General features: G+C 41.3%; 1 protein-coding gene across 1 annotated transcript in view; it reads right to left on the reverse strand.

The window, feature by feature from the left end:
- The window catches only part of BICD2 (BICD cargo adaptor 2), a gene marked incomplete at both ends in the record, with an annotated part of 74,194 nt that overhangs the window by 12,911 nt on the left and 47,563 nt on the right, over positions 1–13,720 (reverse strand). The window contains 2 exons of the mRNA XM_079540540.1: positions 945–1,397; positions 3,710–3,862. Of these exons, the coding sequence (XP_079396666.1) occupies positions 945–1,397; positions 3,710–3,862 (606 nt within the window). The remainder of the gene's footprint in view (positions 1–944; positions 1,398–3,709; positions 3,863–13,720) is intronic.

Consider the following 13,720-nt stretch of genomic DNA (forward strand, 5'->3'; position numbering starts at 1 on the left):
TACAAATTTTCAAGTAAATATAAGACAGCAAGCAGTTAGTCAAGAGTGGGAGCTTGGAGTTCCATCAAAATGTTTTCTAAATTGGCCTAAGAGAAAGTTATCACAAACATAGGACAGTCCAGAATGCAAAGCCTCAGAAATACTGAAAGTTTTGAAGATTCTCCTCAGAAAGTTCTCATTTTGAAAGAAATCCATTTTTCCACAATGGTTCTTTCTAATAGGGCTCTTAAAAAAAAAATACAAAATGACCTTAAAACTCTTCTCAGCAACAGAAATATGTACTTGGTTTCATGCTCTGCAACCTCCCAAAAGAACATACATAACACAGAAATGCTTGGCACCAATTAAAAGCCTGTAATTTCAGAAATAATTACAGAAAACAGATATGGTTGTGCAAAACTCCTTTTGATGAAAGTGTCTGGAATAGCTATCCATTCTTTAACAAAATACTTACGCTATTAAGTTTCTTGCTACAAGTAACGTAGAGGACACAGCATGTATTGCATTCTGACATTCCACCAAACAAAACATGACCAAATTTAGCTTCTTTTAATAATAATTAAAAAATACCAGAATATGGATTTTACGCTGCCAAACATTTAACATCCTCAAATTCTAAAGCATAGGTGCCCAACCAGCTAGTTTATGTTTTTGTTGCCTTCTTTTATGTTTTAATCAAAAATATATTAAAAAAAGATTTTGTCACTTGTCTACATTAATTATATTACGTATTTTATATGCAGCCCAAAACAATACCTCTTCACCCAGTGCAGGCCAGACAAGCCAAAAGCTCGGACAGCTGTGTTCTAAAGCAACCAAAGACTTCAGAAATACAATTCATACTGTAAGGTGTCCCCCGAAAATACTGAGAAGACTAAAATTCCAATCTGAATGAATTCTAGCACTTATTTGTAAGTACACAGTTGCTTAGAGAACATGCTTACCTGCACAAGCTGTTGTTTCAGCTTCTGGATTTCAGAAATGTTTAATTCACTGAGAAGATCTGAAACCAGACTTGGTGCTGGAGGGAAGCCTTCATTTTTCTTGGGGGTTGATGTATTGTTCTTGCCATTGCTGTGTTTGCTCAGGCAATTTTGTTCAAATCCATTCATGATTTCGTCATTATTGGGCTCCGTGGCTTCATCACTGAACTTCAGACCATCCAAAGAGATGTTCAGGTGACTGTTGTACATGGAGTCATTGATGTTCATATAGTGAGACAGCTCCTTACGAAGGTTGTTCTTCTGCTCTCGCTCTGTCTTCAGCGTCTCCAAGGCCTCTTCCAGCTGACGTTCGGAGATCTCCTTCAGCCGGATGGCATCTTCCAGCTGGCTGTTGAGAAACTCTGTTTCCTCCTCAAGTCTTTTGATTTCATGTTTCAGACCTTCAAACTCCACCTGAAAATACATAAATAGGGGAACAAACTGCTAATGAAAACGTCTGCCTGCAAAGCACCAAGTATTTTTATTTCTGGATGTCTGATTTCACTGAACGTGGTGAGAAGGAAGTAATTCCTTCTCTGAGGTCCCACTGCTGCACTGTCGTGCTGCTGCTGCTGCAATCACTGCCTGCTTACCTTCACAAACATCATAGAATAAAATTTCTAAGCAAACTGTCAACTGAGTTGATTGACTCAGCTATTGAAGATAGCTGAAAGATGCAATGTGTGATACAGAGGCATCACAAAACAGGCTTTCCTAGCACATTATAGAAACTTTTCTTATGTTTGATTAACAGATTGCCTGATCAGCCTTCCTACAAACTTTGCCTCAACGTTTCTGAAACAGAGCCCCCCAAAACTATGCTTCTGATTCTCTCCTGCATTGCTTTTCATGTATGTCAATGCTCAATCCCACTGGTGGGACACACCTAGCAATCAAACTCTGCTTTTATATATTCAAAATACAATGTTCTATTATTTCTGCCATCGTTGTTTCAGCAGCACATCATTGTCAGGGCTACAACTCAGACAGTTAAATGACATCTTACAGGATGCTGTAATTTTTTACCTGTAAGACTGCATTATTTTTAAACCTCTCTTGCACTGAAATTATGAACACAAACAAAGTGTGAGCTTTTGAATCTCTTGAAAAATAGAAAAGATTAAAGAATATCCTTCCTTACCTTGAACAAAGAAACCATGCTAAATTATATGACTACTTTTTGCTAGCTATAAAAGAAACTTCAGGTGCCAATATGCACAAGTGCTGAAACACACAATTTAAAAAACGGGATCCAATCATGCTAATTCAGTCTGGCAACTTAAGCCTGGGAAAACGTGATGGATTCTTCTGGTTATGCCAGTGGAGTTATTAAAGCTTAATAAAATTCATCAAGTAGGATAATGACAAGGTATGAAACGAAATATTGGACTGCCATGTAAAAAATTAACTGAGCTCAAATATCTAAGACTGCAGAATATTTTTAAAGGTTCCAGAATACCAAAAGTAGTCAGTAATTACTAGCAACTGACAAGATAGCATCTGAGGTTAAATCTGGCTCAACCCAGAGAAACAGCATTTTTGAATCTCATTATTTTAGAATGTGAACACAGAGCTGGGAACTTTCACCTGCTTCTCCTGCAAGGATAGATGAGACAAAAATAGTAAAAATTAAAAGCAACAACCTGTACAGACCTGAATTTATCAGATTGCTATCTCTTCTAGTCTGCATGTAGAGCACAATTCCTCCTTCATCCCTACCACACGATGTCAGAGCACCCCAGTAAGCTTAATTAGACCAAATATATGCAGGTGAGAACAGGTACAACCTGGAACCTTCTTTTGGGCACAGTGAGGTCAAAGAGGTAAACACTGACAAAGGTTCACATGAAAATAAGTGAAGTACATTCAGCCTTGCTTGGTAGAGCAGCTTTCAATCAGAACACAGGAGGAGAATTAATTAAAAAAAAAAAAAAAACCAACAAGCAAAGCTTTTACTAAGTGCTCACCACAACAGATTGTATTAAAACTACAGCTGACCTCAAAATCCTTTCACTTCAGGAATACTATACTGGTCCCTCAACTGAACAGTGAATTTTGCTTAAACAGTGGGATGAACAGGGACCTGAAGCATAAAAATAGTGAATCGGGCCAAAGACTATGTTTAATTTAATTATCTCCAGAAATGATAACTGAGGGAAATTCCTGAATTGTTCCAAAAATGCAGTTTTCTTTTGCAAGATCACAAAGATAGCCCAGCCATGACTTCTCAGATAAGGTCTGACAGCACAGAGTAACCACATCTGTAGTTCACATTTAATGAAAGCAGCCAGAAGAGAAGAACAGAACTGGTCAAGTGATGCAAGCACTGAGCAGCAATATAAATCTATGTTCAGAAATACATCCAGTTACAGACATGATAGAGGAGAATGGATAGTAAGCACTGAAAGAAAAGTGCAAAGAAAAGATTGAACCAACCAACAAAGCACAGCTGGAAAAATTCTACTTCCAAGAAAGAGAAAGAAGGCCATGGAAGGACTTGGACCTCAAAATAAAGCAACACGGCCTCACAGCTATGCAGAAACAGTCAGAAAAAGCTTCAACATTTTTGGAACAACTCTTTGTACTGAAGTTTTTGAGTTTGTAGTCTCAAAAATAATACACATATGGAAAAGAAGTGTCTGTTCAAACAAGGAGACGGAACCAGGCTGCAGCACAGGAATTAACTAGTGCTATGAGAGCAATGCTCACTATTTTGAAACACTTGCCTGATTTTGCTTCAGGACAGACACTTGTTTCTGGAGACAGATGTTTTCTTCTTCAAGCTCAGTGTAGTCTTGCAACAAACGGGCTTCTCGGAATTTATATTCCTTAATATCGTCTCGCAGGCGGGCCCTTTGGATCTCCACATTCTGATTGGCCTGGAAAAGCAAACCCCAAAGTGAGGGTGATTTGGTCTGCCACAAAAACATTTCAAATGGTCATTTTTCCTTATGTGCATTAATCAGTTAGATTCTGTTCAAACAGAAACTCTTCCCCCAGTCCATAAAATTACAGAAAACCCAGTGACAGTAGCTAGATTTTGTTTTCTTACCTCTCTTACAGATTCTCACTCCACCTTCAACTCAAAAGTTAACAAGCAAGCAGGTAAGTCAGCATTCACACCTATGTTGTCTCACTGACTGTAAGCAGCAGAGGACATTTTGCCAGACTGGAAGTCAACACCTGCCTCCATCAACACTTAAATGAGAAGGGGTTTTCACAAGAGAAGGAGATGCAGATAACTCCAGACAATTCAATCATTTAGGTTACAGTCCACATAAATTCAGATTCCTTTAGTGTTCTCTATATTGTTAGAAATAAGAAAGTCAGCAATAGTACCTACACAAATGGATAGATTAAGGTCCAAGTCCCCTTGTGAGTGTGCTGCAGGAACACACAGAAATAAAGCACAGGTATCAGCTGGCACTGACAGAGAACTATAAGGTAAACGAAACGTTTGTGGTGGGAGCACATGCCAAGACCTGTATCTGGTATGTTCTGAACACAACCTCAGAACTACCTGCAACTGTAAGACAAATTAATTTACTCTCATGTCAGATAAACATTAGACTATATAAACTTGCCTGCTTATTTTTAGCAACAAAGAAAAGAGCACTAATTCCCAGCACACTGAGAAGCAAAAATAAACATTAATCACTGAAAGGAGACGCTACAGTACAATAATGCAAGTGAGACACTGCCAAGCGTGCATCACATTTCTCTACTGATTCTCAACCACAGCAGTGCATAATCCAGACAGTTCCTCCAATACAGATGTTTTTTGCTTTGTGGTTAGAGAATGTTACTGCAAAGCCTAGGCCAAGACTCACCCTGTGATTCCACCTGGAAGCTTCCTGGCAGATTCCCTCAGCTTCTAGCAAAAAAAAAAAAAAAAAAAAAAGCTGGAGTCTAATGAAACCTGAACTGGACAGTCTAGGTTCGGAACCAAAGCTGCAGAATTATTTACCCAATTAAACATTCCTGAAGTTTCCAAGTTTCTGTGAGCAGGTATTGGCTCTACGTTGGCCCAAACTCAGAGCTACAGCAAACCACACCGTGGCAGCTAAAGGCTACGGACTGACATGAATTCATGTCCTAAATTCCTCTTTGAGAGCTGAGACCTCTCACCTTTGGCAGAAAGAGCCCCCAGCCCGATAATCCCAACTGTTTAACTGTTAAGACTGCAAAAGACCTTCGCATCAGTCCAAGTTTCACACAAACTAGGAGCTCTTCTCTGTAATTCTCCCCATTCCTGAGCAAGGGAAACGCAGTGGCAGACCTCCCACAGAGCTTCTCTCCCCAACCACCATTCAGGTTGCTTAGCTTCTGTTTGTCCGTGGATGACCTGATCTTTGCAGAGGTCAATGCCTGGAGAAATTATTGGAGCCATTCTTGTTTGGATAAAGAAGGGTTTTTGTCCAATCCTGTCTGTTTAATTCAGAGCAACATTAAGAGCTCATTATTTAATGTGAAAGTATTGTGCTTTGTCTAGCACATTAAAAAAAAAAAAAAATCACTCTGTTTCAGTACATACAGGAAGGGCAGATTTAAAAATAACTCCCTCGTTTCCTGAGCACAGAAGGAAGATATAACCAAGATTAATTGTCTGTTTAGCTCACTGTACCTTCCCTCTGCTCTTAGCATTTTCTTGTCAGATAAATGTGCACGCTTGCAAGCTGCAAGGTTAAATCAGTGCAATGCTATTTCACATTACAGTGAAGACTTCTTTTTAAACAGCCAAACAGTATTCACGTATTTAAAGACAGACACATGTACATTGCACATCTTCTCACAAGTGCTGTTTTACATTCTTCAAGTACACAGAAAAGGTGAGATGACATAGAGATAAGTTTAAACCAGAACTTTTATGTGATTACAGCATTTCTTGCTGCTGCAGTGCCTTGGTGAATCCCTCCTTCCTTCTGTGCCCCAAACAATACAAGTTAGGAGAAAAGAGGGAGCTGGAACACAAGGGCATGCCTGGCTAGGCTCCTGGATATACAAAAAGTCATATCTCCACCCTAAGCAATGAATACAGCATTTACAAAGCACCACTATCACTATGTGGATGCTGATGGCCATAAAGCTTTGCTGAGTGTCTACCCACCTGGCAAAGCCCCTTAACTAGTTAATCCAGAGAATATTCTCCATACACAAAAGTCTCCCCCCTAGATCCTGAAGCGATGACACCCAAAGCTATACACCACCCTGATCCTGCTGCTAGAAAGCCTGTCTTCGGCATTTTCTTCTTCTCAGCTTTGACTCAGAGAAGGCCTCTCAGTGGGGCCCTTAAATCAGCTCAATGGGGCTGTTTAAATCTGGCAATGGCAAACTACAGCCAGAACCAGCTAGAGGCAGAGAAATGCCAAGGCTGTCTAACCTGACTACATGTTCTTTGCTTCCAGCCATACATGCAACTGTTACCTTATCCTGCATGGATTCTGTACAGAGAACTGGTGTGCTCCTCTTCAAACACTGCCAGGAAAGCTAAGATGCTCTCAGAGCATTTTAGATCTATACGCTTTAAAGAACCTATAGAAAATGCTTTTGCTGTCTTGTTTATAGAAGCACACTGGAAAAAAAATGGATATTAGACTAAACTTGTAGTTGAGACTCCTCTGCTCTTTTGCTTCAATTCATAAGGTGACATGGAATATCTGCTAAAAAGCTGCTAAACTTCATAGGCCTTGGTGCTATTACTGACAGAGGCTGATGCAAACAGGGAAAGGAAAGAGAAAGGCAGAGCACTCCGGTCACTCAGAAGCAGAACAGCATTTCAAGGGTTTTCAAAAGTGAAGCCAAGCTTTAATCCCTTTTCATAAAGAAAAAATTACCAAGCCAAGAAAAGCCTCAAGAAAGATGACTCATATCCCACTCAAAGCCTCACTTCCCAGGTGCCTCTCAGGAGTATCATTTCACCTTGGAATTAGGAATAAAAAAATCCTACAGTGGTAGCTGCGGACTAAAGTACCCAAGAAGCTCAAAGCCCATCAGGACACCACTTGCCTCCTGTGATCTCACAGGAATTTGAACTATGAACAGAGGCTGCTGAGGCAGCTCTGCCCTGCCATGTATCTCAGAAGCACAACACAAGCCTCCTAAATACAGACTGAGAACACATGTGTTGGCTTTCTGGGTTGTTCTGCAACTCATGGTAAGAGAGCTCACAGCAGATGGATAAATAGATCTCTTTTGAGGTTTATCCACACTTGGTCCAGTTGTACCAGCCTTATGTATTAGGAGTTACTTTGGTGAGTGAACCTGACCTGATTCACCCTTCCAAGCAGAAGTTGCTGGTTTTTGTTTTATTTGGGCTAGGAGAGAGGCTCTGAAGAGCTGATTCACATGAGACATGCCGAGTCTTTCCAAGCACAAACAGGCTGAACTCTATGAAAAATATCCTGCAAGGAACAAAAATCACAGGTGTTAAGAAAGAACAGATGGAATAGGTGTAACTCACAACACATCTACCCTCCCATGGAAAGCAGACAAGTAAAGGACAGTAGCTGAGAAAGCATGCCACTCTCTGAAATATTAATGGAAGACAGCTATATTGAAACCGCAGTAGCAAAAATGCACAAGTACCAAACTTGTCCTCTTATAACATCCCCACGATGAAGCATCTTAGCATGGGCATGCCTGAGACTTTCTTTAGCCGTGATTAGTAGGGTGGTGCCCCAGCACCAATGCACTTAGCTCAAGATTTATTCATTTTTTTGCAAACCATTACACAAAGCTTTGTAAAGTTGTGACACTAAGGATGGGTTTATTGCAACATTGAGGAAATGCCCTGCCACAGAACTTCTTCTCTGCACTATACTAGAGAAACCTGAGTTTAGTCTGCTACCACAGTGTGTCCTAGGGCAGTTTGACTCTCTCAGAGCTTCTCTGTCAGCACCCAGCCTTGCTGCAGCCTGCCCAGCTGGGTAACAGGAGGGTTAATGTCTGTGGTTGGTGGCCCAGGGCATCTCAGCTCTGGGCCCCAGCTCAGCATGGGAACTTGGCTAGAAAACACTGGTCCAAAGTTAATGATAGCATTATGAATGGCGCTGTGTAACATTATTATTACAGTCTCCCCCTTCCTGCACTGGACTGCTTGCTAAGAGCAGTTAAACTCCAGCTGCTTTTCAAATCTCAAATCTAAATGCTTGGCAGCTTTCCATGTCCTTCACTGCCACAAAGAACGTGCTTAACTCTTTGGAGGCCAGCTAGCAGTCTGGGGAGCTGTCACCTCCATGCTGCAGAAGGGCCAGTGAGGCTTAGCCTAGCTCTGAGGAAGAGCTGGAGAGCACAAACACCAGAGCAGGCCCACAGCTCGACACAGGAGTCCCGGCAGTGTGAGGAGGCAGTGCAGAAGCCACGGGAACACTAATGTGGGCCCATGGCTCCTCACTGGGCCCTGAGGTATCTCTTATTCCTCACCCAGTTCAAATACAGCTAAGCATTTTCATAATCCACTTCTAGTTCAATGATAACTTCTAATGCTTGTCTCCTCGACCAAGTTATTTCTGCTTTCAGATTTCAGCCTTCTGTCAATCATGATGATCAGTGGCCAAAACACTCCTGCTTCCATGGCACTGGCAGGCTGCTCCATGCTCTGTGCCGCTCACACCTACAGCACACCAGCGGCAAGCTGGCCTCATCAGAAACATCCACAAACCACATACTTTCAATAATCCAAAGCACGAGCTTCTCCTGTTAATTAAAGCCTTCCCTCCTCTGTTACAAGGTCTGTAGGAGGCTTGTTTCTGTTCTTACTCATGACTCTTACTCCAATATTAAAGGCCGGCTTTAGAGTTTCCATTAGCTGTTCCCAGCAGTGACACTCTATCGGGCAGATTCATACCAGCACGCTGCAGCATCATGCCAGAAGTCTATGCGACTTCAGCAATGGATTCCACAGATCTGTCAGACTTGAAACAATTCACAATTAAAATAACATTAACAAAACGTTGATGTTAATTCAGCTAGTTCAGCTAATCAAAAGACTAGAGGATCCCTGCCGTCTTAATTTGGCCACAGTTAATTTATATGTAAAGATGAGATAAAAGCTTAGGCTAAATTTATACTCCTGATATTAGTGGCCTACTTTCACGGCGCCACACCTCCTGGATGTGGAAAGTGCTTACTTCACACTACCTAATCCCTGAGATACAATCACTTCAAAATCACTATAGCTCAGAGCTCCATCACTGCTCCAAACAGCTTTAATGAAGTAAATCCCAAAGGAGTTGTTAATCTAAATTAATGATACCACTTTATAAGCAACAAAGGTAATATGAAAGATTTTGCTCACGTGTGGGTTATGGAAGTGGTACTCCTTTATATAAAGCACAACAAAACAAAGGAAAATGCGGTAATATTACAGAATACCTACAGAGGCCTTAAGGGTAAAGTATACGAGTTACCTCTTGCTCTTGGAAGCAGCAGCCTTGCCCCTGCTCTATGGAGCATCAGAAGCACTCAAGCATTCAGCAGCAAGGAGCTGTGCCACCGATGGATACAGCAAGCTTTATACTGCAATTCTGGAGAAAAGCATTTTCTTAACCCTTCTTTTTCCTGTGCAGCACATGCTAACAGCACAGTCCCACTGGGCTTTGGCCATGGTCGTCATCTGGCCTCAGGATCCTTCAGCATTCCAGATCAAAGTATTCAGGCACAAGGATTACACAAATGTCTCTAGTGCATTTTTTTAATTTTAATTTTATTTTTTTAAGCCATGGGCAGAACTTCTGGCAAGAGAAGGACCAAATGAACGCAGAAGACAAGCAAGGATGACGCTGAGGCATCAGCATACACATAACCTTCGCTGCTGCTGCGCTGCAGCCTGCATTTTTGATTTCCAAGTGATAAACTATGAGTTAACAGCAGCAGGACACAGGCAGCTCAGATATTCTTTCGGCAGTCTTGTTTACCACTTAGCAGGGCAGACTTTAATAACATTCAGATGACTTAATACAATTACTTGACATGTCTAATTTATGAAGTCTCCTTCCCTTTTCTCAGTTGAGCTTCAAACAGTGCATCACAGCTAGCTTGTATTTTACAGAAATAAACAGATGTGGGGACACAGCAATTAGATCTTCAAACAATGACTAAATGCTGTTTCCAGAGATTTCTTTCGTCCCTCTCAGTTATCTTACAGCTACAGAAGGCGTCAAAAAGCCCAAAGCACCACCAGGTCAGTCATTCTGAATGTATTTAAGCCACAGCAGCCTCTTCCTGGCAGGACACATTTCAGATGGAGCAGCAGAATACAGTATGCTGAAGTGTTATCCCTGGACTTGGCAAGATACTGTTTGGCCTATGACCAACTCACAAACTACGCTCTGTGCCTGTTATATGGTCACTGACCCATAATCAGCCTTTGGCCACATAAGAGTGATACTTATCACTTCTATAGATCTTCCTATAAAAAGGATTATTTTCCTAACATGCAGTTTGATAAATCAAACTAAAACTATACTGCATAAAAACCTACGGGTGTGTGAACCGTAAGAGTCCCTTTGCCACAAAGAAAGCTCTGTTCTTTGACCCTATGCTGGTTTCTCCTCCCACAAGAGCTTTTGTCCAAGAAGTAGAGGAACTCAAATGGCTGGGATCAAATAGCTCTATTAGAATAACCACCAGAAACATACTGTAGTAAGACACAAAAAGTGCAAGTTTCCTAGATTCTCTACTTAAAGGCAAAATACCATGACAGCAGACCATTCTTAGAAGCAGATGTCTGTGCCTGTGCTGACACTGCCAATTTTATTGCTAGTAACTCATAAACTGACCCAATAAATACTGCTCCTGGAGCTACTGTCTGTTTGCACATTGGCCACATAACTGCAACGGTACAATCTTCCTTAGCTATTCTCAAAAACTAGATCCAAACCACTAATTTAACATGTTGAAATTGGTCATTTGTTTTTCAGTTCCTACAGCTGGGATAACAGAAAACCAAGGATACCTCTCCTGCTTCCAGACCTAAGCTACCCCACACACAAAAGCAGCTTGGATTTCAGTGCTTGAGACTTGTCAGTAGCTGGTAGTTCAGATCAGTATTTTTCCTTCACACTTAGCTACATCAGAAACAGCTCAGATCAGTGAATCTGACACACAGAGGGCAGGCAGCTTTGGGTCAAGGCCAATGCTAACTGCCCGGCGTTTGTCTCGCTTGCTCTTTCAGAACAGCAGAAGACAGCTCCCTGCAGGCACAAATGCTAACAAGGAGTAGGGGTTAATGAGGTAGCTACACTTACTAACGAAATAGAAGAGAAAATCAGTTGCTGCTGTTTAAAAATCTGTCCCCCCTTTGCCAATGACCTGCTGGGCACGGGTGGGGAGCTGGGAGGTACGTGTGATGCATCGCCATCCTGAACTTATTTCACCTAAAAAAAAGCCAAAACGTCATACCAGTAAAGTACATCCAAACTAAACTTGAAAACCAAAACACAGGGTAAAAAAAGGAACTGATACATTTGTCGGGGCAGCAGGAGTACAGCAATGCTATTTATAGTACTGCAGGCACATTCCCTGGTCAGTGCTTTGTGCTTCTGCCTGAACCACGTTCTCTCACAAGCCATGCTCTTAAAACCAACTGTGTGTGACTTGAAAATAAATCCCGAGTCAATTCATCAACTGCAAAACTACCGGATTAAACCAAGGATGTTTTTTTCCCCAAGCACACTATAGTACAGCTTTGAGGTACAGAGTAATAAGAGCTCTTATTATCAAAAAAAGCCAATCTGAGCCAAACAAATCTTGCTTGGAAATACTGCCAAAAGCCACCTACTTTAATGGAAGCAGTGCCAAGCACAGGGAGGACAAAGCAACCTCCCTGCTTCTGCATCCTAAAATTATGCTACCATCAAACCCCAGCGGAAATTTTCACTCTCCATGGAAAAAAGAACAAGCTTCTTTAATTAACGTTTTGTAAAGCAACTTCAAGCCATTGTTCCACTGATTAGAGCACTTCCAGCTACTCCCTTGATTGTGCTTATTGATTTTTGATCTGTTAGGAGATTACAGCTGTGTATACCAGACTTTTTCCCTCCACTGCTGCTGGCCTGAAGCCCCGGGCAAACCCAAGGTCATAACGAAGGTCACAAGGAGCCACAACAACAGAGAAGAGCTCAGCCTGCTATTACTGCAGCGCTGATGGGCACAGAGCAATTTAATTACAATACAACAATGAGGAGATCCCTGGCAAGCCGCTACCAGGTAAATTCCCAAACAATGGACTATGCTGGAATCTTAACTGCCAATTAAACTGAAAAGCATATCACACAGTTATGTAGTGTCAGAAGAACCTATGTAATCATTTCTTTAAAACCTGAAATTGAAGATATACAGCGCTCAAATGGAGCCTTCCAACTCCTGATTTTCAGCATCATTTGTGAGTCTCTAGGCAGCAGCCATTACAGCAAGAGAAACGCTGCTGTTAACATCCTTCTGCTGAATATATCAGTGGGCAACAACAATAGCAGAATCACAAGCAGATGCCTCCTTGAATACGTGCAAAGCACATCAACTGGATTTCCACGATTCCTCTTCTACACAATGGATTTTTGTTCTGTTCGAAACTGATGTAAAATGGCACACGACTACTTTTTTGTAAAAAACAAAAACACGGAATTGTCATAATTATTTTTTAATAAAAGAGGAAGATGTCAGTATAAAAATCAACATCAATGAAAATCAAAAGGTGGGAAGAGAACAGCTGCCACCTGAAGCCACATGCAGTGTGCTGGGCCAACACAGCAGCGTGCTGCTCTCACGCTGCTCGCACTGCACTGACCTTCCTGCACAGAACAAGACAGGCAATGGCTGTGCCCACTTGCCCAGACGTCCCTGCCTGGGGCTCCAGCCATAGAAGAAAGAGGATGGATAAAAACACAAACCAAACAAATAAAAAAAATCACTGTGACTCTTTGTATCTTTCATACATTAAAGGATAAGAAATCCAGTCCTGCACACTACATTTCATGCATTCAAGTTGCTCCAAAGAAGCGTCACCATTTTGCTTTCAGAAATGGAGTTTTACCTGTTTACTAACAGCTACTTTTACACTTGGAGCATGTTCGGCTGATATCCAGCTACACATCTCACTTCAGAGCAAACCCTTTAGCTTTGTTTTAGCATTATTTAAACATGCATCTGTATTCTCAGTTCTAAAAAACAGTAAAAAAAATCAAAGAATGATACTCTATACACATATTATTTAGAGCACTATATCTGGGCTCAGAAGGGACCTAAAACTCACAGGTGGGAAGTCAGCTCTGCAAGAGGGAGACAGTCCCACGTGCATAGCAGGGCCAGAGAACTGCACTGTCTAGATTATCCCTCAGTTTGATACACATTTTCTTATTAATGACTAATCAGGAAAATATGGCGTATAATGCAAGAAAATGAAAGACAAGTAAATTTCTTCAATGCCAATTTCAGAAAGGTATTTTGTTTTATATCCTTGAAGAAATAAAACCCTACATATGTTACTGAGAACTCATATTTCTTTAGAGATGCTATTTAGCGCACTGACATGACTTGTACATCAGCTATTTTTCGTTACTAATGGAGACAAACACACAAAAAATGTATTTCCTCCTTGAGTTTACATAATCACAACACCTTTTGCTTCCCTGGGAAAGAATTGCTCATTTATTTTTCATCTTCTGAATTCTCGGGCATGGCTGCCTCATGATTTAGCAACCAAATCAGTCAGCTATGAAATCTTCTTTGGTGCCACTAAA

This window comes from Tetrao urogallus (assembly GCF_951394365.1).
Source record: "Tetrao urogallus genome assembly, chromosome: 10".
Lineage (NCBI taxonomy): Eukaryota > Metazoa > Chordata > Aves > Galliformes > Phasianidae > Tetrao > Tetrao urogallus.